Source organism: Zeugodacus cucurbitae, chromosome Y, assembly GCF_028554725.1.
Source record: "Zeugodacus cucurbitae isolate PBARC_wt_2022May chromosome Y, idZeuCucr1.2, whole genome shotgun sequence".
In the NCBI taxonomy this organism is placed as follows: domain Eukaryota; kingdom Metazoa; phylum Arthropoda; class Insecta; order Diptera; family Tephritidae; genus Zeugodacus; species Zeugodacus cucurbitae.
The window spans coordinates 8743693-8771212 of NC_071673.1; the positions used below are offsets into that span (position 1 = coordinate 8743693).

Genomic DNA, 27520 nt, shown 5'->3' on the forward strand with positions numbered 1-27520 from the left:
TAAAAAAAATTTTAGTATACGTCGTTTTTTTACTTTCAAAAAGGGCACCGAATTCTTGTGTGCTCAAGGGCCCCAGCTTGGTTTAAGACGGCCCTGGCCATAGGACGCATTTACACTATCCATCCGAACAACGTCGAATGTTTCTATTTGCGTCTGCTATTAGTCAACGTGCGCGGATGATCTTGTCATTTGACGATTTAAGCCTTCCGTCAAATCCGCAAGAACTGTGGAATAAGTACAAAGACTGCATGACCGAGGACTTAATAATTTTGGCGCGTAATCGAGCATCGGACGCAAACTTGCTATATACATACAAATGTATAATGATGCTTTGATATTGGTTGAAGATCTGTGCTTTACAATTGCGAATAAGGCATTAGCGCAACTTGGCATAACTGCGCCCAATCGTTCAGCGATTGATATGCTTGACCATGAGCTTCAACGTGAACAACAATACGATTGCAATGAATTGTGTGCTTTCATACAAGCTAACATTACCAAATTGAATATTCAGCAGAAAAATGCTTATGATAAGATTATACGAGCGGTTGACAATAACGCAGGTGGATTCTACTTTCTGGATGCGCCCGGTGGTACAGAGAAAACGTTTCTGATCTCTTTGATTCTTGCTACTGTACGGTCACAGCAGAAAATTGCGTGGGCAATTGCTTCGTCAGGCATCGCTGCTACTCTACTTGATGGCGGTCGAACAGCACATTGAAATTACCGTTGAACCTCCAAGTCGTTGAAACACCAACGTGCAACATATCGAGGAATTCAGCAATGGCAAAAGTTTTGCGAGGAGCTGGGATGAGTATGGGATGAGTGCCCAATGGCTAACAAAAAGCAGAAGCATTCAATAGAACAATGCAAGATTTACGCAAAAAGAAACCACTTTTTGGCGGAGCATTAGTCTTATTATCCGGCGATTTTCGGCAAACTTTGCCAGTCATTCCTCGATCAACTCCTGCCGACGAAATAAACGCATGTTTAAAATCGTCAGTTTTGTGGAGACATGTTCAAAGGCTGACTCTTACCGTCAACATGCGAGTCCAATTGCAAATCGATCGATCCACAGCGGCGTTTTCGAAGCAGTTGTTGGACATTGGCTAAGGCAAAATACCAATCGATGATATCGGTTTGATCACATTGCCGAACAACTTTCGTACACTTTTACAATCGAAAGAAGAATTGATTGAAAGTGTATTTCCGAATATTGTTAAACACTATCAACGCCACGATTATTTAAGTGAACGCGCAATATTGGCACCGAAAAATGTACACGTCAACGAAATCAATTTTGCCATTCAAGAAAAACTGCCAGGAGAAGATACAACATATACATCGATTGATAGCGTTTTGAATCAAGATGAAGTAGTCAATTATCCAACTGAATTCTTGAATTCTTTGGATCCCCCGGTCTGCCACCGCATCGTTTAGTCCTGAAAGTCGGTTCACCCAATATACTTCTACGAAATCTGAAGCCACCGACTTTGTGTAATGGCACAAGGCAGTAGGTGCAGTTGTACTATTACCACGCATTCCCATGATTCCAACGGACATACCGTTTGAATTTAAGAGCTTGCAGTTCCCAGTACGTCCTGCCTTTGCGATGACCATCAACAAATCGCAAGGGCAAACGTTTCAAGTGTGCTTCTCCCACGGCCAATTGTTCGTCGCATGCTCGAGAGTGGGAACACCAAGATGCTTATTTATTTACGCGCCAGGTGGAAAAACCAAAAACGTTTTATACCAATATGTTTTATAAATGTTTTATAAATAAGTAACAATTTTACAACAATAAATAAAACACAAAGTAAAAACCCTTAAGAGTTTTAATCGATTTAGGTGTGGCGAAGCGCACAGGGTAACAGCTAGTATAATATAAAAATGAATTGCTGTTCGTTTGTGCCGGCTAATTTTAGTCTTAGAAAGTGAGTAAATATGGAAAAATTGCGAGGAAGATAATTTTGAATTGAAGAGAATTTAATTCGAGTTGACAAGAAAAATACAAAAGTGGAAAACAAAAAAATAATATTTTGAAGGTTGTCATTGTTGCTTTTTTAAAATATTTTTGTTATTGTTCAATTTTATAAGGTTGTGTCGATAGCCCAAAACATTTTGTAACAAATAAGGAAAGGCTAAGTTCGGGTCCAACCGAACATTTTATACTCTCGCAATTTATTGATGTAATTTTATTAAGATAACATACAATTTGTTATCTCGACGAACAAAAATTAAACTCTACAAGTCCTCATCATTCCCGTCCTACTTTATGGTGCAGAAGTGTGGACGGTGTCAACATCCGATGAGACGGCACTAGGAGTTTTCGAGAGAAAGGTTTTGCGGAAGATTTATGGTTCCTTAAACATTGGCAACGGGGAATACCACAGAAGATGGAATGATGAGCTGTATGTGTTGTTCAACGACATAGACATAGTCCAGCGAGTAAAAAGACAGCGGCTACGCTGGCTGGGTCATGTTGTTCGAATGGACGAAAGTGCCCCAGCTCTGAAAGTTTTCGATCAAGTACCCGCTGGTGGAAGCCGAGGAAGAGGGAGAGGGAGACTCCAGGTGGAGAAGAACCTGTCTTCACTTGGTATTACCAATTGGCGCCAAACTGCCAAAAGGAGAGATGCGTGGCCCGCTGTTGTGGACTCGGCTATAACCGCGTAAGCGGTTTCTACGCCAGTCAAGAAGAAGAAGAACACACCATTTGAGCTATATATTCGGCATAAAGTCCAATAGAAAATCATCATTTGTAGTATATGAGAGCTGATGTAATTCCAGAACCAATTCGGCCTTGAAATTACTCCTAAATTGCAAATGAACGAAACACCAGTCTGCAAAATCGCCAAAAATAGCGTTATAACGAAGATTTTTCAAATATTCCAAATATTTATTTTATTTTACAACAAAATTGGCGAAAAGTTTCAAATTTAGTGAATATTAAATCGGACATAATGAGGGCTATAATGAAGCATTTGAAAACGACTTTATTATCTGCGCTCAAGTGGAAAGGCCAGACTGGTGCAGGCTTACTTGAAAGTGGGGATCCTCATAGTGTGGAATAATACATAAAAAGAATGTTAAGACTAGCTGTGTCAAATATTTCTTACCGCTGGTGGGGGAAAATAATTGATAGTCTAGCCTTAATGAGAATTTATTTCATTCTCGTTTTATTTTCATTTTGTCACTGCTTAAATACAATTTTGGAATACATCTTAAGAACTAATTATATGTGTATGTGTGTATGTCTATTTATAAGTTATATGATAAGGGATTATTTCAAATGCACACAAGCAATTGCCCAAATGAATTTTTATAACCAAGAGGTTATCTTGTGCATACATATAAATATGTTTGTTTATTAATAGTTGAATGCATGCATGTTGTATATAGCTGCATGCGTGCCTCATATAAATGTATGAGTGTTGCATGCATGTATATACATATTTATGTTTCATAGCTCCTCGGCTTTGCTAAGACAAAAAGGAATGCATGTTCAATGATATTTGAACAAAGAATATGTTCTTTTTATGAAGACCTGCACGTGATATCCCATAAGTGACGTCCCATAAGTGTTCAGCCACCAGCAATTTATCAATCCACAGTGATAGACCACGGCACAAGTTCTTCGAGTCCGTTACCCAGTTCCTGCGTTATTATGTATCCGTCAGCAGATCAAGTAGTTAGTCCGTCCGCAAACTTTGCGTGCACATCTACACCAAGAAGAAATATGAAAAGATCTCATAGCAGTTCAAATCCATTTTCATTACAGTTACCCTTAGGCACTGAGTTCATCATGTAGATATCCGGGGCCTTTAAAAGTTATAGTCCGATTTCGAAAAATTTTCCATAAGTGAAGCTCCAGTGGATATACAGTATTTGTGTAAAGTTTTATTCCGCTATCCTCATCGGTTCCTTATGTATACATATATTATAAAAGAATCAGATGGAATTCAGAATTGAGTTATATGGGACGTTGGCGAGCTTGTGAAACGATTTCGCCCATTTTTCATCCGTAATGTCAGGGTGTCAAGAAAATATTATGCCGAATTTAATTGAAATCGGTCGAGTAGTTCCTGAGATATGGGTTTCAATTCATAAGTGGGCGACGCCACGCCCATTTTCCATTTTGTAAAAAAAACTTAGTACATCTTCCATCTGCCATTTCTCATTTAAAAGTTAGTGTTTCTGACATTTTTGTTAGTGAGTTAAATCAATTTTAGTAATTTTCAAGCTAACCTTTGTTTGAGAGGTGGGCGTGGTTATTATCCGATTTCTTTCAATTTTGGACTGTATAAGAAAATGGCGAAAAGAATCAACTGCAGAAAGTTTGGTTTATATAGCTTCATTGGTTTGCGAGATATATACAAGATATATACGCCCACTTTCTCAAAAATTTACATCCAAATATTCTCTTCCGCAAGCGGCCGCACTTAGGCCATTATTAGGCCCATTGTGCTCCCCGAAGGTACCCTGATAAGCGTCGACTGAACAACTCGGTCGATTTAACGAAGTTTCTGAGTTTATTCCATTCCTGCTGCCTAATTTCTCTCAGATTAGAATAATGGGAGCCTTGGAAGGTATCACCTAGCGCCTTCTCTCAGTCCGACAATATCAACTTGAAATACCGAATTGTAGTCGTTTAGCTTTAAGCTGCTTTTTGTGTGTGGGTATTTACAGAAGAAGCCTGTTCCTGTTATATATACGGAGAGCTTTGGAAGCCCTACACTCAATGTGTCCTCTCCAGCTTAGTTTTTTATCTAGGATGACCCCAAGATATTTGACGGAGCTGGTGAGTTTAATGGTTTTACCCCTAATAGATGGGGGATTAAATTGTGGAATTTTCGTCCTTCTCGTAAAAAGACAGATTTCTGATTTTTCCGGATTTACCGAGAACCCATGTCTTTCCGCCCAAATAGAGGAGATTTCCAGGCCTTTCTCTAAAAGCCGTATTAAACGAGTGAGATTTTTCCCTGAACAGAGAATCGCTAGGTCGTACGCATAACAGACGACATTAAAATTCTCCCTGTCAAGTAGGAGTATCAGTTTGTTGATCAAAGTGACCCACAGCAAGGGGGACAGGTTTCCTCCTTGCGGGGTTCCGCAAGTGATCTGGTGAGAGATTTTTATTCCTTCCCCATCGTAAACGGCTCGTCTGTTACTGAGCATATGACTCAACCAAGCCAAAATGTTCTGGTTGATGTCGAATGAAGCAACAGAGGAGATCAATGCAGCGGTGTTGGCGTTTTTGAAGGCCCCTCGACGTCTATAAAAGCCGCGAGGGTGAACTCTTTCTTCTCCAAAGGTTTCTCAATAGCCCCGACTACTTTGTGTAGAGCGGTATCAACCGATTTACCTCTGACATACGCGTGCTGCTTGAAGGACAAACGCTTGGGTGGAATTTGTTGTTTGATTAAGTCGTCACAGATTCTTACCATACTTTTCAGTAGGAAGGAGGTTAGACTGATCGTCCTATACGATTTTGGCAAGGAATAGTTTTCTTTACCCGGTTTGGGGATAAAGATAACCTTGGCATCCTGCCATTTACATGTGGTGTACGCTAGATGGACACAGGCGATATATATTTTGGCCATGCGGATTGATACTAAGTCTGCCCCGTATTTTAAAGGGCAGGAAATATGCCATCAGTGCCTGCTGCTTTGAAAGGTTTGAAACTCCTAAATGCTCTGATCACCATCTCCGGAGTGAAAACAAAGTCGTCAACCTGAGTAGATTGTACAAAAGGTTACGGACTGCCCGTCGTGGACTGTAGGAAATGTGTATTAAATAAGATTTTTATTGAATCCGTCATGTCTAAAGCCCTGCGTCCTTGGCTGGCTACCATTAGCGCGGTCTGCATGTGGTCTTTAGATAAAAATCTTATAATTTTTGCTGCGCCGCTTACGCTATCGACTTGTTCACAGAACAAGCGCCACGAATTACGTTTTGCTGTTTTGAGTTTGTATTTATATTTGCGAAATGCGGTCTGGTATTCGTCCCAACATTTAGCACTATCGTACCTCTTGGCCTTGTTGAAGGCCCTGCGAGAATTTCTTTGAAGACTTTTTAGTTTCCCATTCATACAAGGTTTGTCGGTGGTAGAACCCGCCGTTCAAGCTTTTTCAAATACACTAATAATACAATGTGTGAGATCCTCCACTTCTAAGTCAATAGCTGATTCGGAGTTGTAACTGCAAGTCTAATTACTAGACGCCCGAGTTCAGCCAGATATTTGCATCAATTGGTTTTTGATTTATTCCTAAACATCGGTTGCTCTGTGTCCCCGATATTGACTCTAAAGTCAATGTACCTGTGATCGGAAAATGAGTTTTCCAAGGAGACCCTCCAGTCCGACACTAAGCCTACCGCATTAGTATTACATATCGTTATATCTAGGACTTCCTTTCTACGCCTATTAATAAAGGTGGGGGTATTACCTATATTCATGGGCAGAAGGTCCTTAGAATTAAAGAATCCGAACAGGGCTAATTCCCTAGGATTACAGTCTGAGCTGCCCCAGGCCGTATGATGGGAATTAGCGCCCTTCCAATAATTAGTTGCATACCTGTTTTTCCTGCGTGTTCGGTTACCACTGTGATGTCGACATGTCTGCTAAAAGAGAAAAGTTATAGTGTTTTTTGCATAAAATGCAGGTCCTTGACCTAGATCTGCCATTAGCATAAAATATTTTAAGATTTGCCGAGCTTAATCCAGTAACCCGATTACCAAAGGAACTGGGTTCCTGGATTAGGGCAATGTCAGCCTTACCTTTTACTAGTCTGTCAACCAGATTTGTGGACGCCACACTGCCCCGGTGGCAGTTGATCTGTGGGATCAGCATTGTTTGGGGCTACTCAGGAGCTTATCCTCAAGAGAAGGGGTCAGCCCTGAGGAGCCCACCATTTCCGCGTCGGTCTCAGTCACCTGTCCCGATGCGCTGTTTGTTGCGCGTGGGTCCCTGCGTTCCCTCGACACTGCTGTCGACGACGACGTGGTTCCCGGGTGTCCTCAGACCGTCACCCTGACCGGTGGTGGTACCTCCTTTGTGCTCACACTAGCCATGGTAGAACGGTCCTCGTCAGGACGAACCTTCCCCGATGGATAATCCTTTTGTTATTACCTTCGCTCATCTTTTTTGTGTAATCGTTTCTATATAAATGATCAGGATGAAGAGTGAAGTTAAAATTAGGATGTCTGTCCGTGCAAGCTATAACTTGAGTAAAAATGATATATCTTAATGAAACTTGGAACATATATTCCTTGGCACCCTGACGAAGTTGATTCCGAACCCATAAATAAAGTTATACGAGTAAATCTTGGAATAAAGGATCGCATTTTTTTGGGAAAGTGGGCGTGGCCCCGCCCCCAAATCGGTTATTTGTATATTTCTCGCAAATCAATGAAGCTTTAGAAACCGAACTTTCTGCAGTGGATTCTCTTACGTACCCCACCACACACCATCAAAATAGTTTAAATCGGTTAATAACCACGCCCTCCTCCTATACAAAGGCTAGGTTGAAAATTACTAAAAGTGGGTTAGGTTAGGTTAAGTGGCTGTCCAACGGCGCACCTAGGCCTTTGGGAGGACTATTGTGATACCACTGGGACTGAGATCCCTCACACTATCGAGTCCTCATTTAACCACCCTGTGGTCCTGATAAAGTGAAAAAGCTCACCCAATTTGACGTGAGCAACTTCGCCCATATCCCCGAGAAAACCGCGTCCAATAGTTGCGATTCTTTTCCTGTACAGAGCCTTGCATCCACAGAGAAGGTGTGTAATCGTTTTTTCTTCTTCTTCTTCTTGGCAGCTCCTGCAGTAATCATTAAAAGGTAGCCCCAGTCTTCTGGCATGCCTCCCAATCAGACAGTGCCCCGTTGACACCCCCAAAAGGGTTCTTGTTTCATTCCTCTTAAATTTCAATAATATTATAAATAATATTTGTCTGGTGGCTAACACTCTTTTTGACAGAACGAGAAGGATTTCTTTAATTGCAGTGATTTCTGCTTGGAATACACTGCAATAATCCGGTATCCGGAAGGCGATTCTAGTATCTAGTTTTTCTGAGAATACCCCACCTAGTTTTGACCCGTCCGTTAAGATACTTATCACTGAATCTTTGTCCACTTTTCCCATATCCCACTGCTCTCTAGAGGGAAATGATATATGTAGTTCAGATTTTAGATTCATTTCTATGGGATTGCGAAAATCCGTCCTATTTGGTAGAAATGGAAACTTGCCGTGCCGATTTCGCAGCCTGCTGCTTACAGAATATGTCTATAAGTAAGCAGTAAGTACAGAATAACATCTAATGCCTGGCTCGGCGTTCTTCTGAGAGCTCTTTACTGCGTACTTCTTGTCGATTATTGGCCACCTGACCAATATATTTACCATATGTCATAATCAGCCTTGCCACAGCTGTGTAGAGCCAATGCGATACGCGGGGTGTTAGTCACCATTTTGGTCCGACCATCCTTTTACAGGTGTATAAGGCCAAAGCCGCCTTTCTTACCCTGGCTTCTAAGTTTGGTTTCCTTGATAGCTTCCTATCTAAAATTAGTCCCAGATAGCTTGCTTTATCACTTACTGTTAGTGATGTGTCATTTATTGAAGGTGGTGTGAACTCTGGAATCTTATGTTTCCTAGTAAACAGCACTGTCTCAGTTTTATTTGCGTTTAGGCTTAATCCACAGGATTTAGCTCATCGATTTACTCATTTAACCTTGTATGCATAAGGTCCGCGAGGATACTTGGGAATTTTCCTCTAATTGAAACCGCCACATCATCAGCGTAGGCCACAAATGTACTCCCCCTTTCTCTATATGTAACAACATACTATTCATTATTAAGATCAATAGAAGGGGGATAGCACGCCTCCTCGAGGTGTGTCCCTACACATCGTTGAAACCACCAGCGTTGAAGTTATGAACCTGCATATAATCATCTGTTCTATAGGCTTCGTGATTCCGACACATGCAGATCTTTAAGCGCGCTGATAATGGCCTTAGGCTGGATGTTGTTAAAAGCTCCTTCTATATCCAAGAAAGTTATGAGAGCGTATTCCTATACTTCCAGAGCCCTTTCAATCTCTGTTACCACAGAGTTTAAAGCTGTTTCCGTGGATATCCTTTGGAGTACGCGTTTTGCGAAACTGCTAACCTTTCTGGAGGTAGTCTGCTTCTTATGTTAATTTTTATTAGTCTTTCCAACGTTTTCAGTATAAATGAGGAAATACTGATTGGTCTAAAGTCCTTTGGACTGCTGTGAGAGCTTTTGCCCGCTTTAGGTATGTATATTACCTTCACTTTTCTCCATAGTGAAGGAATAAAGTTCAATCGGACAGTCCCTTCGAGAATGGTTACTAACCAACCCGTTACGTAGCTTAGCGATTTTTGTAGTTGAGCCGGGAATATGCCGTCAGGTCCCGGCGATTTAAAAGGCTTGAAACTATTAACTGCCCATCTTATCTTTTCTTCTGATATTAAGTCGGCAATAATAGGATCTGGTTCAATTTCACTATCCAGTGTATACTCTGCGGTGAAACCCTCTGAGCTGCCCGGGAAGTGAGTATCCATCAGCAATTTTAGGGTTTCCTCACTGGATTCCGTCCAGCTCTGGTCCGGCTTCTGAAGGTACCCAATGTAATGTGCAGATTTTGCTATTACTTTTCTTAACCGATATGCTTCTGCCGTTGTCTCGATCTCTTCACAGAAGGATTTCCACGAATTTCGTTTAGATTTCCTGATTTCCTTTTTGTATGACCTCAGAAGGCTATAGTAGCGGTCCCATTCCTGCACTGCTTGGGATAGTTTTGCTACATTGAATTGCTTCCTGCACTTCTTCTGAGATTTCTTAAGCTCGGGGAACCACCATTGGGGCCTAATTCTTCCCTTAGAGCGAGTAAGAGGACATGACACTGCCAAATGCTGATAAGATTCCGTGAATCTTTCAACTAAGGTGTCTAAGTCTTCCTTGTACTTAGGTTGGAATGGAGGAAACGTAGGGATATTCTTTTTTAGCTCTTGCATGTGCACTAGCCAGTTTGTTTTCTTATGATTTCTGTATTTGTTCTCAAGATCTACTTTTTCACTCAGTACAAAATCAATATACCGATGATCGGAAAAAGAGTGTTCTTCTAAAACCCTCCATCGTGTTACTCTATCTATCAACTCTTGCGACACAAATGTTATATCTAATACTTCTTGTCGGTTTCTAGTGATAAAGGTTGGCGTGTTGCCTCTATTGCTCAACAAGAGTTTTGTGCCTACTAAATAATTAAAGAGCAACTAACCTCTTACGTTGGTATCGGAACTGCCCCACAGTGAATGATGGGTGTTTGAATCACATCAAGTATCAATGACCTCTTGGACGCCTCACTATCTTGTACCAGCCTTTTTATAAGCAGCGATGGCACCTGCTCCTCGTCGTACGGCATGTAGCAAGAGACCAGCCGGTAACTACCTCTGCCCGTCTCCCAGCTTACTGCCGTTGTGTCTTTGTCACTATATTCGTATAATATAAAAACATTAAGATCCTTTCTAGCCAATATACATGCCCTGTTCTTTCCTTCGCAATGTGACACGTATAACTTATAATTCGGTGTCTTCAGACCGCAAATCCGCCCTCCATTAATCCATGGCTCCTGAATGAGGACAAAGTCAGGTTGATCTGTTGCCGTGCGGTTAATTAGAGCTACTGACGCTAATTTGCTATGGTGAAGATTTATTTGTAAGAGATGCATTAGTTAAGGTTACATCTACACCATCTTGAGAATCGCTTAAAAGCTCTTTCTCGGTATATAAATTGGAGAGCCTGCCCGCTAGTTCAGACTCTGAGGAGTACTCACCTTGTTCGAGGCTATCGACATCGCTTGATGACTCCATTGGATCTTCCTCTACCTCACCCATCTCGTTATTCGAGGTTAGATGGTCGAAAGCGCCGGCATCCGCTTTGTAAGTCTTCACTTTGACCTTAGTGAAGCCATAATTAATTTCACCGCTACTTTTGTTCAGCGGTTCAATTGAGTCATTTGTCAGCAGCAACAGAATCTGCATCGTGGCCCTTTTAGTCTCCACGCCCGATTCGGTTGTCGCTTCGTCGAACGATTTGACAAATTTCCAAACGAACGTTGGTAGGTTTGGGTTGCAAGCTTTGATCAGCTGCATGATCCGGCTGGGATGGTATAGCCGGTATCCAAACTCTTGCCCTTGGCCTGGACGGAATGTCTTTTTTGTCAACCGCTGCCTCTCCCACCTTCGCTATAGCGGCTTTATATAGCTGGACCGATCTTTCGTCATCACAAGCTACTAACTTGATCTAGCCCCGGTACCATCCAGCATCTGTGCATGACGGCGGCGGACCTGGATTGCTTAATAGCACTTCCAGGACCACGTTAGCCAGCGCAGCCTGTACCCATTTCCATTGGGTTCAGGGAATTCTGCCTTCGCGATCTCCCTCATCCAGAACACCAATGATGATGCGGTTCCGGCCCACATCCGCAAAGGATCTATTGGTCATCCCACCCCTTGTTTTCGGCCGCTTAGCTGACGGCTTAGCCTCTTCAGCTGACCTTTGCCTTTTAGTAGCACCTACTGGCGGTTCCATGCTAAAGTTGGGTAACACCGCCTTTGCACACTCCAATGTTTCCTGGAGCTCTTTTGTGAGCTCCTCCTTTGTTGGTGGGTGCAGGTGCGTTATGCGTAAAATATATGCAGCGCGTTTCCTCTCCGCATATTTCGCTTTCGATGGCTCTTCCACCTTAAAGGCTGGCCATTCTCTGGTTGATACACCAGCAAAAATACGCTTGGCTTCTTTCTTTACCTTCTGCCTCTGGTTGGTAGGCCTGGCTCCGGCTGCCGTTGTTGTTGTTGCTTTGCTGGAACTTGGCTTAGCCGTAGTTCCAGCACTGGTGCCAACCTTAGCATTCAGACCAGGCTTAGCCACTGTTTGCGTGCTCATTGTCTTAGAGCTCGTTGCATGCGCTGCTCTCTTTTCGGAACAATCCGTTCCCACCGGCTTTAATAAGGGAGAACCGGACTCCCTTGGTTTTTCCATTGTTTCTTTAGTTGTGCTCATAATTCGACCCACGAGTGTAGGGGAATCTGTGTCCACTTGCGCATAGCCCCCGCTACGCAAGCAAGGCTTTCTTATTACGGAGGGCGCCAGGTATCCGTAAGCTCCGTTCAAGACTGGGCTATTTGAGGGCCCCCAGCCAGGTTGATCCTCGGCACGGGTCGCATGACACCTTGATCCAGCCCTTGGTTTTACCCCCAACCATGATACGACTAAATCACCAAATGCTGTGCTATTAAGGAGCAACAATCACTCAACGATGGAATCGTACCTTAGCTAGATACCCCACAACTGTGGAAGGGGCAGTCCGTTACCACTGTGGCACTGTGGTGTCTATTAACAGCCGGCACCCTCACGGAGGGTTCAGCGGGGGATTTCTGCCGACCAGTGGTTTAACTAACTAGCGAAAAACGTCAGAAACACTAAATTTCACAGAAGAAATAGCAGATGGAAGCTGTACTCAGATTTTTTACAAAATGGAAAATGGGCATGGCATCGCCCACTTATGGGTCAAAAACCATCTCTCAGGAAGTACTCGATAGATTTCAATGAAACTCGGTATATAATATTTCCTTCACTTTATAATATATACATAAGGAACCAATAAGAAGCGGAATAAATAGTAATTTTGTACCGTAATTTTGGTAAATCTCTCAGGTATCTTAATTTAATTTAGAGGAAATATTTTTCTTCTAATAGAGTGTCTTAGAGGTGGTTAAAATCGGGCCATAACTTCCCCTAGCTCTCATATACCTCATTATAGGATTTTCAAATTGGGGCAAATTGTGTGTTATCTAAATAAAAATATATTAATAAATTTGCCAGAGTATAAACTGTTCGGTTGCACAAGAACTTTCCTTACTTTCAAAATTTCAAAAAAAAACTCAAAATTAAAAAAATTAGGTGCCAACGGCTGAGTTTTTGGAATTTATAAATACCAATTTCACAGAATATTGTTTAAATATTTTTCTTTGACATACTAATCTATGCAATCCTATTTTCAATAATTAAAAATCTTATTAAATACTAGCAGACCCGACCACACGTTTTTGTGGCTAAGGTATACATTAATTTAGAATTTTTTTCAATATAGTCAAAAAATTCTTACGCGCAAAGACGAAAACATTATAGCCGGTTGATATACATTATGGTAGATCTGTACTAAGCGTAAATCATCATAAATACAAATTAGCAAATTTGCTAGTTGGCCAAGCCAAGATTGTTACGGTGACTTATTTATGATTACCATTTTCATAGCCATGACAGCTTACACTAATTTTAATTGCAAAGTGAGAGGTGATAGTCAATGCAATTTTTAATATTCTGTGGGATAATTGACTACGTCACCCGGGTTTGTAGCTATGTCAACTCTCCTGGAACGAAATCCTAAATTGTCGCATTAAGATCATCGACATCTTTGTTTTTTACCACCAATATAGGCCATTCAATCAGCCATTTATGGTTATTATATTGTGGTTTCATGTCAGGAAAAACACGATGAATAAGGTCCTCTTTCGAGACCATCAAGTGACAGAAGCCCGTTAAAAATGTTATTAATTCATTGAGGTGTCAACTGCGTCGCTACCATTTCCACCATATTGTTGGAGAAACACTCGTATGTTATTTGTTCATTGACGATTTCTTATGTGTCGCCACAAAGTAGATGATTTTAGGCATGTGATTAGTTCGTCAGCAACAGTTGATCCAGGAATAACTGGAATAGTCTGGCGAAAATCACCTGCCAGAATTGTGGCTTCACCAACAATATTTTCGTTGTCGCGTAAATCTTTTAAAGTCCTGTGCAGTGCTTCCAGCGACTTGAATATCTGGAAAATCTCCTTTGTAGCTCTTTTTGGCGAGTTTGCAGACTGGTGTTTGTTGATTTGCAATTTAGTAGTAATTTCAAGGCCGAAAGTACCGTTTGTCTGCCTACTAACAGGTGCCAAGTTGCCCCTATTCTCGTTTACCTTAGTGGTATAATTTCTTAATGAGTAAAATAGGTTCAAGAATTACTTCAGCCCTTATATACTATATAAGAGGATTTTCGTTATTCTATTGGACTTTATTTCAAATTATGTGTAATAAAATTACATCAATAAGATGCGAGAGTATAAAATGTTTGGTTGCCTTTCCCTACCTGTTACAAATTGTTTTGGGTTTTCGATACAGCATTATACAATTGAATAATGATAAAAATATTTTAACAAAGCAACAATGACAACTTTGAAAATAAAATTATTTTTTGTTTTCTTTTTTTTATAATTTTGTTGTCAATTCAAAAAGAATCATCTTCTTGTTATCTTCCTCACAATTTTTCCATATTTACTTACTTTCTAATCTTTCCCTGGCCTTCCATAAATATTTTAAAACTAAAATTAGCCAGATCGGTTTGGCCCTTCTCAACTTTTTGCGAGACTAACGACACAAATTGTTTGTATGGGAGATTATAAAATTGTGAATTTAAGACTTTTTCAGGCAATTTTTTAAATTTTTCTCTCCGTAAGAACCATCCCGGTACCTCTAGAAACATTCTAAAAAAAGAATTTGCGAAATCGGCCCAGCGGTTCTTGAGTTATGCGCTTAGCAACACATTTTGCGATTCATTTTTATATTATATATATATTTGATTTATGAACTGAGGATGCATTTAAAAGTAAAATACAAACTAAACTAATACTAGATTAATTATAACTCAACATGTATGTAGGACTGTGTAAACGGACAATAAGACTGAAGTAGAAATGCAACACTGTGTAGGAAACAAATTTGAGTAGGACTTTATTTTGGGACCGTTGTATCGGTTGAATGTATATCGGTGCAGCGCATCTCCACAGTTGAATTCCGTATGTCCAAATACGTTTGATTATATACGAGAATTTTATTTGATGTTGTTAGCTGCGATTTGATACCGATTAACCAGCTTATTTTGCTATATCTTAGATTTAGTTCTGCAACTTTTTTTTGTATGTGCTCTTTCCATTTCAGCTTTGCATCTTTACATCTAACGTTATGCCTAGATATTTTGCAGAGGTGGAGTATGGGATTGCCACATTACCAATATGTAAAGGAATATATCTAGCACTTTTGTTCGTGTAGTTTAAGTGTATTGATTTCGTCTCGATTAAAGTAATGTACTTTTGCCTGTCGTTATGATGCAGGTATCATCAGCAAATGTGGCAATTGTACAGTTTGTCGGCGTAGGCATATCGGAATTGAACAAGATATATAAAAGTGGTCCCAGGATAATACCTTGGGGTACTCCTGTTTTTATTGGTTGCAATGTGGTATACGACTGTCCCTGCTTGATTCTGAAGTAGCGGTTGCTCAAGTAAGATTCAAGTAAGTCAGTTAGATATTGTGGTAAGAAACGTCTTAATTTACAAAGTAAACCATGGTGCCATACTTTATCGAATGCCTGGGATACGTCTAGAAACACAGCTGTGCAAATTAGTTTATTTTCCATCACATCTTCTATTATGTTTGTTATGCGATGTACTTGATCGATTGTGGAATATTGAGTCCTAAAACCGAATTGATGAATTGGTATGATACCTTTTTCTGCAATTATGTTCTCAAGTTTTTTGATAATGACAGCTTCGAGTAGCTTAGACAAAATAGGCAACAATGAGATTGGACGATATGACGAGGCTTCATGTGCACTTTTCCCAGGTTTTTGTACCATAATGATGTAAGCTTTGTTAATGCTCTGGGTGTTAAATGTTTCAATACATCACTTGTAATTAAGTCGACGCCGGGAGCCTTTTTAGGCTTTAATCTAATTTTGATGATATTTTCCACTTTTTTTTTTGTAGTTGGTTGAATTTAGCTTACATATTACATATATATTTTTCTTCGTTGCTTTTAGCACAGGATCTGTTGGGCTTTCTGAGTGGAGTATTAGCCAATATCGGTTTCCTGGCATTTTTACAGCTTTCCAAAGAGAATAGTCTGTATTTTTGTTTGGCGTTAATTTCTTAATATAGCTCCAAATGTTTTGATTGTTAATTTGTTTTATTTTGATACTGAGAAGCTTGGTTAAATTGTTAAGGTCTTTTTTATATTGAGGAAATCGCGTACTTTGCCATTTTTTACGTATTTTTCTTTTTTTACTTATGAGATCAAAAATATCTGCAGGGTATGTAGTATAAAAGTTTTTTTTGCTTTAGAACATGAGTACTTTTCCATGCCGATTCTTGAATAACTTTCGTAAATTCATAGACTTCATATTCCAGGATATCAGGAGTTGTTATATTTTCTGTAGGATCAATATGTTTGTCAAGTATATCTTTAAAATACTCCCAATCTGTATGTTTATTAGAGAGATATGGTGGTCCGATTTCCGAATTTAAGTCAAAGCCAGTGTCTACTGTAATGAAGTCCTTTGTTATTTGACGAATGATAAAAAAGTCGATCAAGTCAGGTAATTTTCTTGTATCGGTATGTCAGTAGGTCGGTTTACCAGTAGACACGAAGTCACATCCAGTGGCCATAGCGGTTTTAAAGAGCTCTCTACCCTTTGATGTCGTAATTCTTGAACCCCATTGCGTGTGTTTTGCGTTAAAGTCACCACCCATAATGAATTTTCCATGATGCTTTAAAATAAGCTCTGTATATAAATCATATTTAATATTATGCCTACGTGGGCTATATATTGCAGTAATATGTATTTTTCCAATCCCAGTGTCAACCGATATAGTCGTAGTTTGGAATCGGGAATGCTTATATTCATTTCTTCGAAGTGGTGAATATTGTCTCGAACAATTATTGCTCTCCCCCCTCTAGCGTTATTATTTGGGCGATTAGAGCAATACGTCCTGTAGTTTTTAAACTTAACAAAAGTCTGATTAGTGAAATGAGTTTCAAATATAAGACATATATCAATCTTTTCAAGATGGAGCAATGTCTCTAATTCGTCCCTATGTTTGAGTAAGCCATTAGCATTCCAGGTAGGGATGGCAACGATTAATCATTTGATTAAATTAATCGATTATTTTCATTCGATTTACGATTTAATTGCATCGAAACACCTTTTCTAATTACTCGACTATTACTCGAGTAATTGCAAAATAATCGCAAACAGCATTTTGAAATTTAATACATTTTATGTTCATCTAAGTTAGCGTACAAGGGTCGAAATTGGTCGCATCAGTCATTAATGACTGGAAACGGTGTAAACATAGTTAAATTCTAAAATGTCAACTTAGTTTAATATCAACAAATGAATGTCTGGTAACACTGCATTTACAGTTAAGTCAAAGGCATTTTACGTTCAGTTGTTTGAAGAGCAATGGCGCCAGTTAAAAGCGAAGTGTGGACATTTTTTTAATAAAATAGCAATAACTACGTTAAATGTCAACTTTGCTGCAAAAATTTAAAATTTTCTAATAACACATCAAATATGTTGCAGTATTTAAAATGCAACAGTAGCCTGCAAATTGTGGTAAGTTGGAGCAATCGGTATTACATTTTAAATTTCTTCTAGTTATATATAAATGTATGTGTACAAATTAGACTCTCAAATCTAGGAGTAACGACAATGTTCCCATAAGTGATGATGACACTGACACCATGATTGAAATGCCGAGTTGCAGCAGCAAACCAATTAATGAAAGCCCTTCAGCTTCGAAACACTATTGATGCTTGGGAAGAAATGAAAACCGTACGGACTTTCAAAAAAGTATTGTCATCTACTTTGTACCTCAGTACCAGCTGAGCGGCGTTTCTCAAAATCGGGTGCAACTGCGACCGAAAAACGTAACCGTTTGACAACAAAACGTTTATCGAAATTGCTTTTTCTTCAAACTTGGTTGAACAGACTTCTAAATATTCTTGACTTCAATAAATATATTTTCCTTTATGCTAAGACAAATGAATTTTTAATACGATATTTTAATTTTATTTCCGTTTTTGTTTTTGTGTATATACCAACACAATTTGAATGTCTGAAATAAGAATATAGTCTCCTATATTTTATTGGTTTTATTTTTACGCAAAGTTGCAAAACATAGTATTTCAAGCAAGAGGCAATTATTTTACTTTAAGATTGCTGTGCATATTTTGAAAAATTTAATGTCATTGTGCTACTTAACTTCAAATGTAGGCCATTTTCTCTTTTTGGATATGTCTGGGACTCTGTGATAGAGCATTATAATAGAAGATTCGGCGCTGAAACTGGTGGTGGTCTTTATGCAATTTAGTATTATTTGAAAACATTGGAATTAATCGATTAATCGATTTTTTTACATTAATTGCAATTAATTGCAATTATTTTTTTATATCTTGCAATTAATCATTTGATTATTTAATCGATTAAAAAAAAATTTTTGCCATCCCTAATTCCAGGTCATAATTTTTAGAGGTTTCATTTTTGCTGCCTATAGTTGCTTAAGACGTTCGTGAATAAGTTTCTTTTGCTCTTCTAGCTTATTAAGCTTGTTGAGAATCAACGAAAGATTGTCGGTAACACCATCAACTTCTTTCGCATTTATTTGATTTTCAGACAGTTGTTGTTGGAATTTGTTGCCATCTTTTACTATGCTGTCAAATGATGGTTGACCAGATTCCTGGCTTGTATTCGTAACATCTTTCTGTGGGGCAGTAGATACTCTTGTACTTATTTTTTTTTTTTTTTGGTTGTTGAGGCTCTTTGCGTTTCACAGCCGCGTTTTTAATTTTTTGTATTTGTTTTGCCACTTCACATCCCCTATAGTTCGCAGGGTGGTTTTTATTGCAGTTACAGCATTTTGGCGGTAGATCGGCAGGTTTTGTACAGCTTAGAGTCGTATGGTTTCCGGCACACTTCACACACCTTGGTGGTTTGCAGCAATAGTTTCTAGTATGACCGAACGCCTGACAAGATTTGCACTGTTTCACATGGCACAAGTTTCGAAGTCTTGATGGGCTCAAGTTTGACGACAGAATTTAGAATATGTTTAATTTCATAAATTTTCTTAATATTTTCTATAGGTTCAAAGCATATAATAAACATATTTATATTTACAAGGAATTCATCAAGGGGTGGTTAAAATGTCCCGATATTATAATTGGCGGGGGGCGATGGATTACATTTATATTTTTTTTCGTTTGGGCTGATTCATCCGGACTCGGAGATATCATACTTACATCCGGTGAAGAATCTGCCTTGCGTTTCTTATTATTCCTGCTGTTTTTCTTTTTTAACAACCAGTTTGTTTCATTTTCACGCTCTCCTTCGTTTGTTTCAGCTACAAAAGTTGTTTTTGATGGAGGGGAAGAGGCTTGATCGGTATATTTACTAAGAGCTTTTCTTAAATTTTCATTTTGGAGCTTAAGTGTCGCATTTTCATTTTTGAAGTTATACTTCTTATACGACTTCGGAAAAGGTTGCGATAATTGTTGGTTGCGCAACCTATAGCGTTAAACAATCGAGAGAGAGAGAGAGAGATAGTGAATGAGAGTAAAGCAGAGAACTTAAAGCACTTACCATGCTTATGCTATTTGAGCAGTGGTCGGCACGAGAGGAATTGTGACTGTATAGGTGAGCACGCAATAATGAATACCCAGTGAGAACTCTGTAGCCTAACATTGAAGAATGTTTTTAATTTTTTCATAAAACATGAATTTTTGTGCTCATTTATTCATTTTAGTTATTTTATTATTTAAACAAATATATTAGAATACAAAAGCATTAACTTTTCTGTCTTCAAATAGCTTAAAACCATAAATATAATACATAACATAAAACGAAACTCATAAAAGTATGCATTTCGCGCAGGGCACTTATGCAAATTGCTATAGCCATACGCGATGTTCACTCGTTGCTGGTTCGACAACGACTGAATGATAGAGTGTAAGCGTACGTGTGACAAGAGTCGGCACAATTGTGGTATGGAGTGCCGACCACTGTATTTGAGCAATTCTAGTTTTTGTAGAATAATGTTTAACTTTTGGTTGAAATACCCTGTGTTGGCCGTTGAAAAGTTAAGACTATATTTCACAGGATCATTTCTGTAGTCAGTCTTCATTTACTTTCTTTGTAAATCCAAAGTATTAGCACCTGCGATAAGGAGGTATATCGTTTTATCTGACAGCGTGAGGCTTATGAACTTCATTTCTAATTTTGTATTGTGGCATATTAGAAATCATGTGGTCTGAGTGGTGATTTTAATCAATAAATTTCAAGGTTTTATACAAATAATTATATATAATAATGCAGTCAATAAGTACAGTAGGGCAATTCACAATTTTGTGCAAATGGTGTTGCATATTTGCAATTGCAAATTCGCTGTATATTTTGTTAGTGTAAAAGAACAATATGCCCCGCTCATTTGCAATTGCAAATATGCAAGAATGCAAAATGAACCCTAGCGATAATCATAAAAGTAAAAAATTTAATTTAATTGCCATTTATATATCATCAAATTCATCGATGCGAGATATAAAATTGTTCATAGGTAAAGCTTTATTACCGTTGTCAACTGCAGGTTCGCAAGCTTTTGCAGATATTATCGGAGAACCAGTAGAGTATAGCGAACAACCGGTACTCCTTGCGGGAGATTTCAATGTAAATTTCTCATTGTCAGATGCTGAACCATTACTGGCATTCCTCAGAGAGAAATTTTCATTAGAAATGATCAATGGAAGAAATGATCCTACGACAAAAGGAGTACAACTATTGATGCGGTATTCGCGAGAAATATAGATAAAATATACATATGTAAGACATTTCATATCGTATTTTAGTTATCATAATCCAATTGTAATTATTATAGATATCAATCCGTCAGAACCCAGAAATGATAATTGATTTGAACTTTGCTTTATAAAATGTGCATAATAAATTTATGAAATGTGAATTTAAGAAAGTGTTGGTCACTCCACCATATTGCATTTCTTGGAATATCACTAAGAAGTATAACTTCTTCCGCGCGTAGGGACTCCACGCACCTTTTTTAGTTCATTGGCAATTTTTTCTATTCTCATAATGTGTTCAGGCAACGTACTCATTTGGTTACATGGTGTTCCGCCACCAGGAGGAGAGGTCTGGGTGTCCATCAAGTACTTATGAAGATATAATTATGTTAAGTACTGTAAACTGCCTTACAAACTGCTTTACGGACTATTCTTACAGATATTGCAGTGCACTCTAGTGATGAGCGATATTTTACTAACGGTGATTTTTTCACTGTGATTGAAAAATCGCAAATAGCAACTGCGATCAATTTTTGTAAATATCAGTGATTTACAATCGCAATTGCAGTTAAGTAATTTGAATTCGATCACAGTACATATAGGAGTTCAGTAATTCTAATTCGATCACTGTAGCAATAGCAATTCAGTGATTCTAATTCGATGACTGTAGCAATATTATTTCGAAAGTAGGAATCACTTTTCAGTACCAATATCAGTTCGAAAGTAACAATCACTGTTCAGTAACAATCAAGAATGATAGAAGACAAGATTACGACAGGCGTTTACAGTTAGCTTTTTTGGGTTTTGAGTTCCTGTTGAGTGACAACTTTCACGACCCCGAACACGCGAGCAAAACAAAATTGTACGGTGGTACAAAACAATAAAACCAAAACAAAGAGCTGAAGTCAAGGCTAGTGCTTAATTATTATTTAAAATTCTAAGAGAAAAATGTATTAACTTGAAAAAGAAGTCCGCAATGGCGGAATTAAACAACAATAGTACAAAAAAGTCGTCTATAAAGAACTTTTATCACTTTTCTAACCAACAAAAAAGTTGGCAAAATGGCGAACTTTTTGTAACAAAACATATAATTTTAATTATAAATATGCATTATTATATTAGATCATTTTATAAATGAAGATTTTAAGAATTACGTCCATTGTGATATTTTATCTGCACATTATTCAATTTGGTTCACTATGTTTCACATTTCGGTTTTCCATTTGACAATTCTTCTGTTGCCTATTCCCATTCGTGGGTCGTGAACGCTTCAGTCTGTCGTAATCTTGTCTTCTATCATTCTTGAGTAACATCAAAGCTATAAAATACATTTAGTATTGTTGCAAAGAAAGGTATAATATATTTACGCATCATCACTCTTGGTTGCACGTGTATAGATCACCTGGGAATGGTGATACGCGGCCTGTTTAATCAGACCTTTGTCAGGTAATTCCACAAGCGCTCTTTTGGCGAGTGAACCACGAATCTTCAAACGTTCAGATACCACCGAAGGAGTGATAAGTTTGTATTGTAGCACTTGTATAGTTTTCCTTGTATAGTTTTTCATAGGTGACTTTATCGAAAAGAATTTAATTGTTCAACTTGTCCCTGACTTTGCCTTTGGACCATTTCTTTTTCTTGGCTTTACCGCCACCACTTCCCTCCTTCTTCTTTTGTGTCTGCCAAATGTTATAAAAAATGCGGACTTTCACAGCTCTCTCTCGAATAAAAGAGTTTCGTATCATATTATCTTTGACGCAAGATCACAGCAGATCACAGCGGACGTGATCGCTATTTAATCTTTTATATTTTTATCCGGCCATTGCAATTATTTCTTTGTGGTCATACTAGTAATTTAATGAAGTTCATTTGTAATCATTTCATATATAAACGCGATGTTTTAATCAACAAGTGGTGCCAGAAGTGAGATTTCGGGATTAAAGTGCGATTTTGCGTGAATCATTTGCGATTTAAAGTGAACATTTTTGATACATTTTAAACGCGTTAATTTCTACAAGTGATTGCAGTACTCAAATCGCATAACGGAGGAGTGGGACAGCTTGGCTGTCGAAAGGAGCGCTAGCAACAAGGCGCAGCGTCGGCGAGCAGTAACAGCACCAGCAATAGTAGCAGTAGCAGCAGTATTAGCAGCAGCATCATCGTCAGTAACAGCAGCAGCAGCAGCAGTAACGGTGGGCATATATAGTGTGTGCGGTAAAGTACAGTACATCGTTGGAGGTGGCGTTACATTTCATTGGAGAAACAGCTATGTCTTTTGATATACAACTGTAAATTTTTTGAATAACGTAAAATAAGTTATTGAATATTTTTGTAATTTTTTTTTTAATTTATAGGCGAATATCGCAACAATCTTTTATTGATGAAAATACGTTAAAAATTCTTACGTGAGATATACATATATATAATTATATAAGAAAGTTAAATGCGGATATGCGGATATTGTAATAAAATTCGATTTACAGAAAATATTTCTCTCTAAAAACTTTATGCGGAAAAGTTAAAACGAATATTGTAATGAAATTCTTTAAACATAAAAATTATTAAAATTTTTCACAAAATATAAATGCGGATGTTGTAATAAAATTCGAGTTATAGAAAGTATTTTACTTCAAAAACTGTATGCGAATGATTAAAAGGAATATTGTAATAAAATTCGTTTAACAAACAAGTTATTAAAATTGTACACGGAAATTGTAAACGAGGATATTACGATCGAATTGAATAACATAAAAATTATCAGAATTGTATGCGGAAAAAGTGAATATTGTAACGCAAGCTAAAAGGAAATTTTATTATTAAAATTAAAATCTTTACAATATTAACGATTTTTTGTACAACATTATAAAATATGAACCGCAACGAAATTTTTGAGCTGACTGTTGACGGTCTGAAGGAAAGGTTAGGCGATTTAGGGCAATCAACTATTTAACGGAAAGCGACACTACAAGACAGACGATGGTGCATTTCGGCCTGCCTGTGAGTGACGGTTCCGAAACTGATGTGGAAGAGGTAGCAAGCCAACGGAGTGTTCGTGAGGTTAGGGTCGAATACCACAACTTTACTCTCCGAGATGTTTAAGACTCAATGACTTCGTTTAAAGGAACAGGTTGTCCAAGTTTCGAACAATGGCCTTAGGATTTTGAGGCAAACGCATCAGCAGTGCGTTGGAACAAGCTGCAGAAATTCATCTACGCAAAACAACTGTTGAAGAGTGCGGCAAAGATTTTCATAAGAAGCCAAAGAGGAATAAGCAGTTGGAGTTCACTAAAACTAGCGCTGCGGCAGGAATTTGGTATAGCATTATCATCGATTGAAGTACACCGTACTTTACGTAGTCGTCGGAAGCGACATGGGGAACTACTTCGATAATATTTATACGTTTTAATGGAGTTGGGGAAACCGATAGGGCTAGATGACGCAAGCCTAATAGAATATTTCATCGAAGGCATACCGGACTCAAGGTCGAACAAAAGCAACCTATACCAGGTGAAAACTATAAGGGATTGGAGGAGCAGATGAAGGTAGGTGAAGACGAAAAGTTTCGTTACAGCCAGTCACAACCCGTGAATGGGAAACAGGAGAAGGCATCGTCGCCAAACAAGGATTTCCAGAAAGCAGTTCTATTTAGCAGGGAATGTCCACGTAATAAGACATCGTTTTACAATTGCGGTAAAGAGGGTCATAATGCAGTTAACTGTAAGGCAGGAAGGAAATCTCCTAAATCGGAACGAAGCAGTGGCAATAATATGACGGATGAAGGAGAAATCGTAAAATCGAAGAAGCGTAGTAGATTGATTTTTAAGGATGTAAGTTTCAACGGAAAATCTGCGTCGGTATTAATCGACACAGGTAGCGACTTATGTATTATATGTTACGATACGTTAAACATACCTAGTGTGGATGTTGACTTAAGTAGTGGAGAGCGACAGTTGATGGGTATCGGTACCATCAAACTTACAACAATAGGTAGCTTTACCACATCCATCGAGATAGACAACATAAAGTTGGAAGTAAAATTTCACGTAGCAGATGATACCCCAGTATATGAAATTCCCAGACGGATGTCATATACCGATAGACAAGAAGTGGATGAACAAGTTAAAGAGTGGTTGAAGGATGGCATCATTAATTATGCGTCACCAGTGGTGTTAGTTTCGAAGACAGATGGAAAGAAACGTTTGTGTTGCGATCATCGGCGATTAAACTCAAAGATAGTTCGCGATAAGTTCCCGAAGCCAAATATCGACACTGTTATCGAAATGTTACAGGGTGCTAATGTTTTTACGACACTAGATCTTAGGAATTAATTTTTCCATGTCCCAGTGGAGCCTACCTCAAGGAAGTACACCGCATTCGTTACATACAATGGGCAATATGAATTTCAATACGTGCCTTTTGGTATATCGAATTCGCCGGCAGTTTTTTCAAGATTTATTTTAGCAGTATTTAGAGATCTTATACAAGACGATACTGTGGTGGCTTACATGGACGATTTAGTTATTCCCTCCAAGGATTACACTGAAGGCGTACACAGTTTGGAACGAGTTCTACGAAGGGCTGAAGAATATGGTTAGCGGATGAAATGGGACAAATGTCAGTTTCTTATAAGTAAAATAGACTTTCTAGGCTATGCTATAGTAGACGGTTCGATAACACCATCTGATGCAAAAACGAAAGCGATTAGGAATTTCTCATTGCCACATGACCAGAAGGCTTTGCAGAGATTCCTGGGGTTGGCATCATACTTTAGAAGATTTGTCGATGGATACGCAGTAATAGCCAAACCGCTGTCGGATCTACTCAGGAAAGAGGTTAAGTTCGAGTTGCGCGACAAGCAGTTGGAGGCATTTAAGAAGTTGGAGTCAGTATTGATCAGCGCACCAGTCCTAATGTTATACAATCCGAAAACAGTGACTGAGGTACATACAGACGCTTGTATGACCGGGTACAGAGCAGTGCTACTTCAGAAGGATTTCGACGATCAAGCGTTCCATCCAGTTCAATACATGAGTCAGAAGACAAAATCAGCAGAAGAGAAGTACCATTCATACGAACTCGAGGTACTAGCGATTATAGAAGCACTTAAAAAGTGAAGAGTATATTTGTTGGGGAAAAGTTTAAAGATAGTAACAGATTGTAAAGCATTCGAAATGACGATGCGGAAACGAGCTGTGTTATTAAGAGTATCTCGTTGGGTAAGGTTCCTACAAGACTTTTGCTACGAGATAGAACATAGAAACGGTTCAAAAATGCGACATGTAGCTGCGTTGAGTAGGGTATCTTGCCTCATTGTAGAAGATTACCTAATCCACCGTCTGAAGCAAGCGCAGGAAGAGGACGATTGGGTACGAGCTGTCTTCCATCAGTTATGGAAAACGAAATCATCAACATGGCACATAGGTAAGGACACTTTTCCATCAAGAAAACGGAAGAAGCAGTAGAAAAAACATTTTATATACCAAATTTAAATAGGAAGGCAACAAAGGTTGTAAGAAGTTGCGTAGTGTGTATCGTTCACGATACAATGACAGGAAAGAAAGAAGGTTTCTTAAATCCCATTAGTGAAGAGGACAAGCCTTTGGGAACACTACATCTCGATCACGTTGGGCCGCTGGAGTCGACAAAGAAGGCATATAACTACATCCTTGTGATGGTGGACGCATTCTCCAAGTTCGTTTGGCTATATCCAACTAAGAACACAGGAGTTGATGCAGTCGTCAAATGATTAAAGAAAAGAGCAGTCGTTTGCGGAAATCCAAGACGTGTCATAACAGACAGAGGCAGTACTACTTAAAGCAAAATTCTAATAACAATTGCTGAAGTTATGAAGATGTGGATCCCATCATTCGGGGCGGAATGAACAGTCAGGATAGCCGATTGTAGGACTGTGCAAACGGACAATAAGTCTGAAGTAGGGACGAAGACGAATTAAGGACAGACAAAAACAGACAGACCACCGGCAACCACGGACAACGCAAGACCATAGCAGATCACAGCGGGCGTGATCGCTATTTAATCTTTTATATTTTTAACCGGCAATTGCAATTATTTCTTTGCGGTCATACTAGTAATTTAATAAAGTTAATTTCATATAAAAACGCGGTGTTTTAATCAACAATTTAATCGGCTATCCCAAATGTATTGTTCGACAACGAAAACGGTTTGAGACAAATTTGTCACATTTGGTGTACGTTGGTTGTATGAACATACATAAGAAGATCGACAACATCTCTTCGAACCAGTCAAGGATCGAAAAAGCCTTTTGGTTTCGTCTTGTTCGGTGTGGGTTGGCCCATATGAAGCCAAGGGAAGTTGTAGAAAGACATATTAGACTGCTCTGATGTTGGTTGACCCTAATTGAACAAATTTATAACATCGTGTACAAACATATGTTTCCTTTTCAATTTCTGCTCCTGTTCCTTTGTTCTTATTTCATTTCTACCAAATTACATACATACATTCTTTCTCTTCTTCTGTAGTTCCTATATCTTTACTTCATCTAATTGGCGCAGTCACTTTAATCTTTGCAGCTTCGCACCTTCGCACTTTGCATTCTTGAAATATTATTATTTAAAATTATTATTTCCAATCAGCTGTTTATGGGAGTTTATAACTCGCTTTGCTTTATACAATTTGAATGCAGCTCTTCTGTGCCTTCTTTTGTATGGGAGGTGGGCGTGGTAATATTCCGATTTTCTCCATTTTTGAACCATATAAGGTAATGCCTGAAAAACGATTCCTGAAAGTT

At 38.7% G+C, this 27520-nt stretch overlaps 2 protein-coding genes and 1 pseudogene across 2 annotated transcripts; 2 read left to right on the plus strand and 1 right to left on the minus strand.

The window, feature by feature from the left end:
• Positions 1-11436: 11436 nt before the first annotated feature.
• LOC128923498 (uncharacterized) lies at positions 11437-12063 on the minus strand. The gene has a single exon (XM_054235756.1). It carries the CDS (start codon positions 12061-12063, stop codon positions 11437-11439), a length of 627 nt encoding a protein of 208 aa, XP_054091731.1.
• A 7979-nt stretch (positions 12064-20042) lies between these two features.
• Positions 20043-20219, plus strand: LOC128923588 (small nucleolar RNA U3; annotated as a pseudogene).
• Positions 20220-24287: 4068 nt separating this feature from the next.
• On the plus strand, positions 24288-25079 carry LOC128923499 (uncharacterized). The gene has a single exon (XM_054235757.1). It carries the CDS (start codon positions 24288-24290, stop codon positions 25077-25079), a length of 792 nt encoding a protein of 263 aa, XP_054091732.1.
• Positions 25080-27520: the final 2441 nt, after the last annotated feature.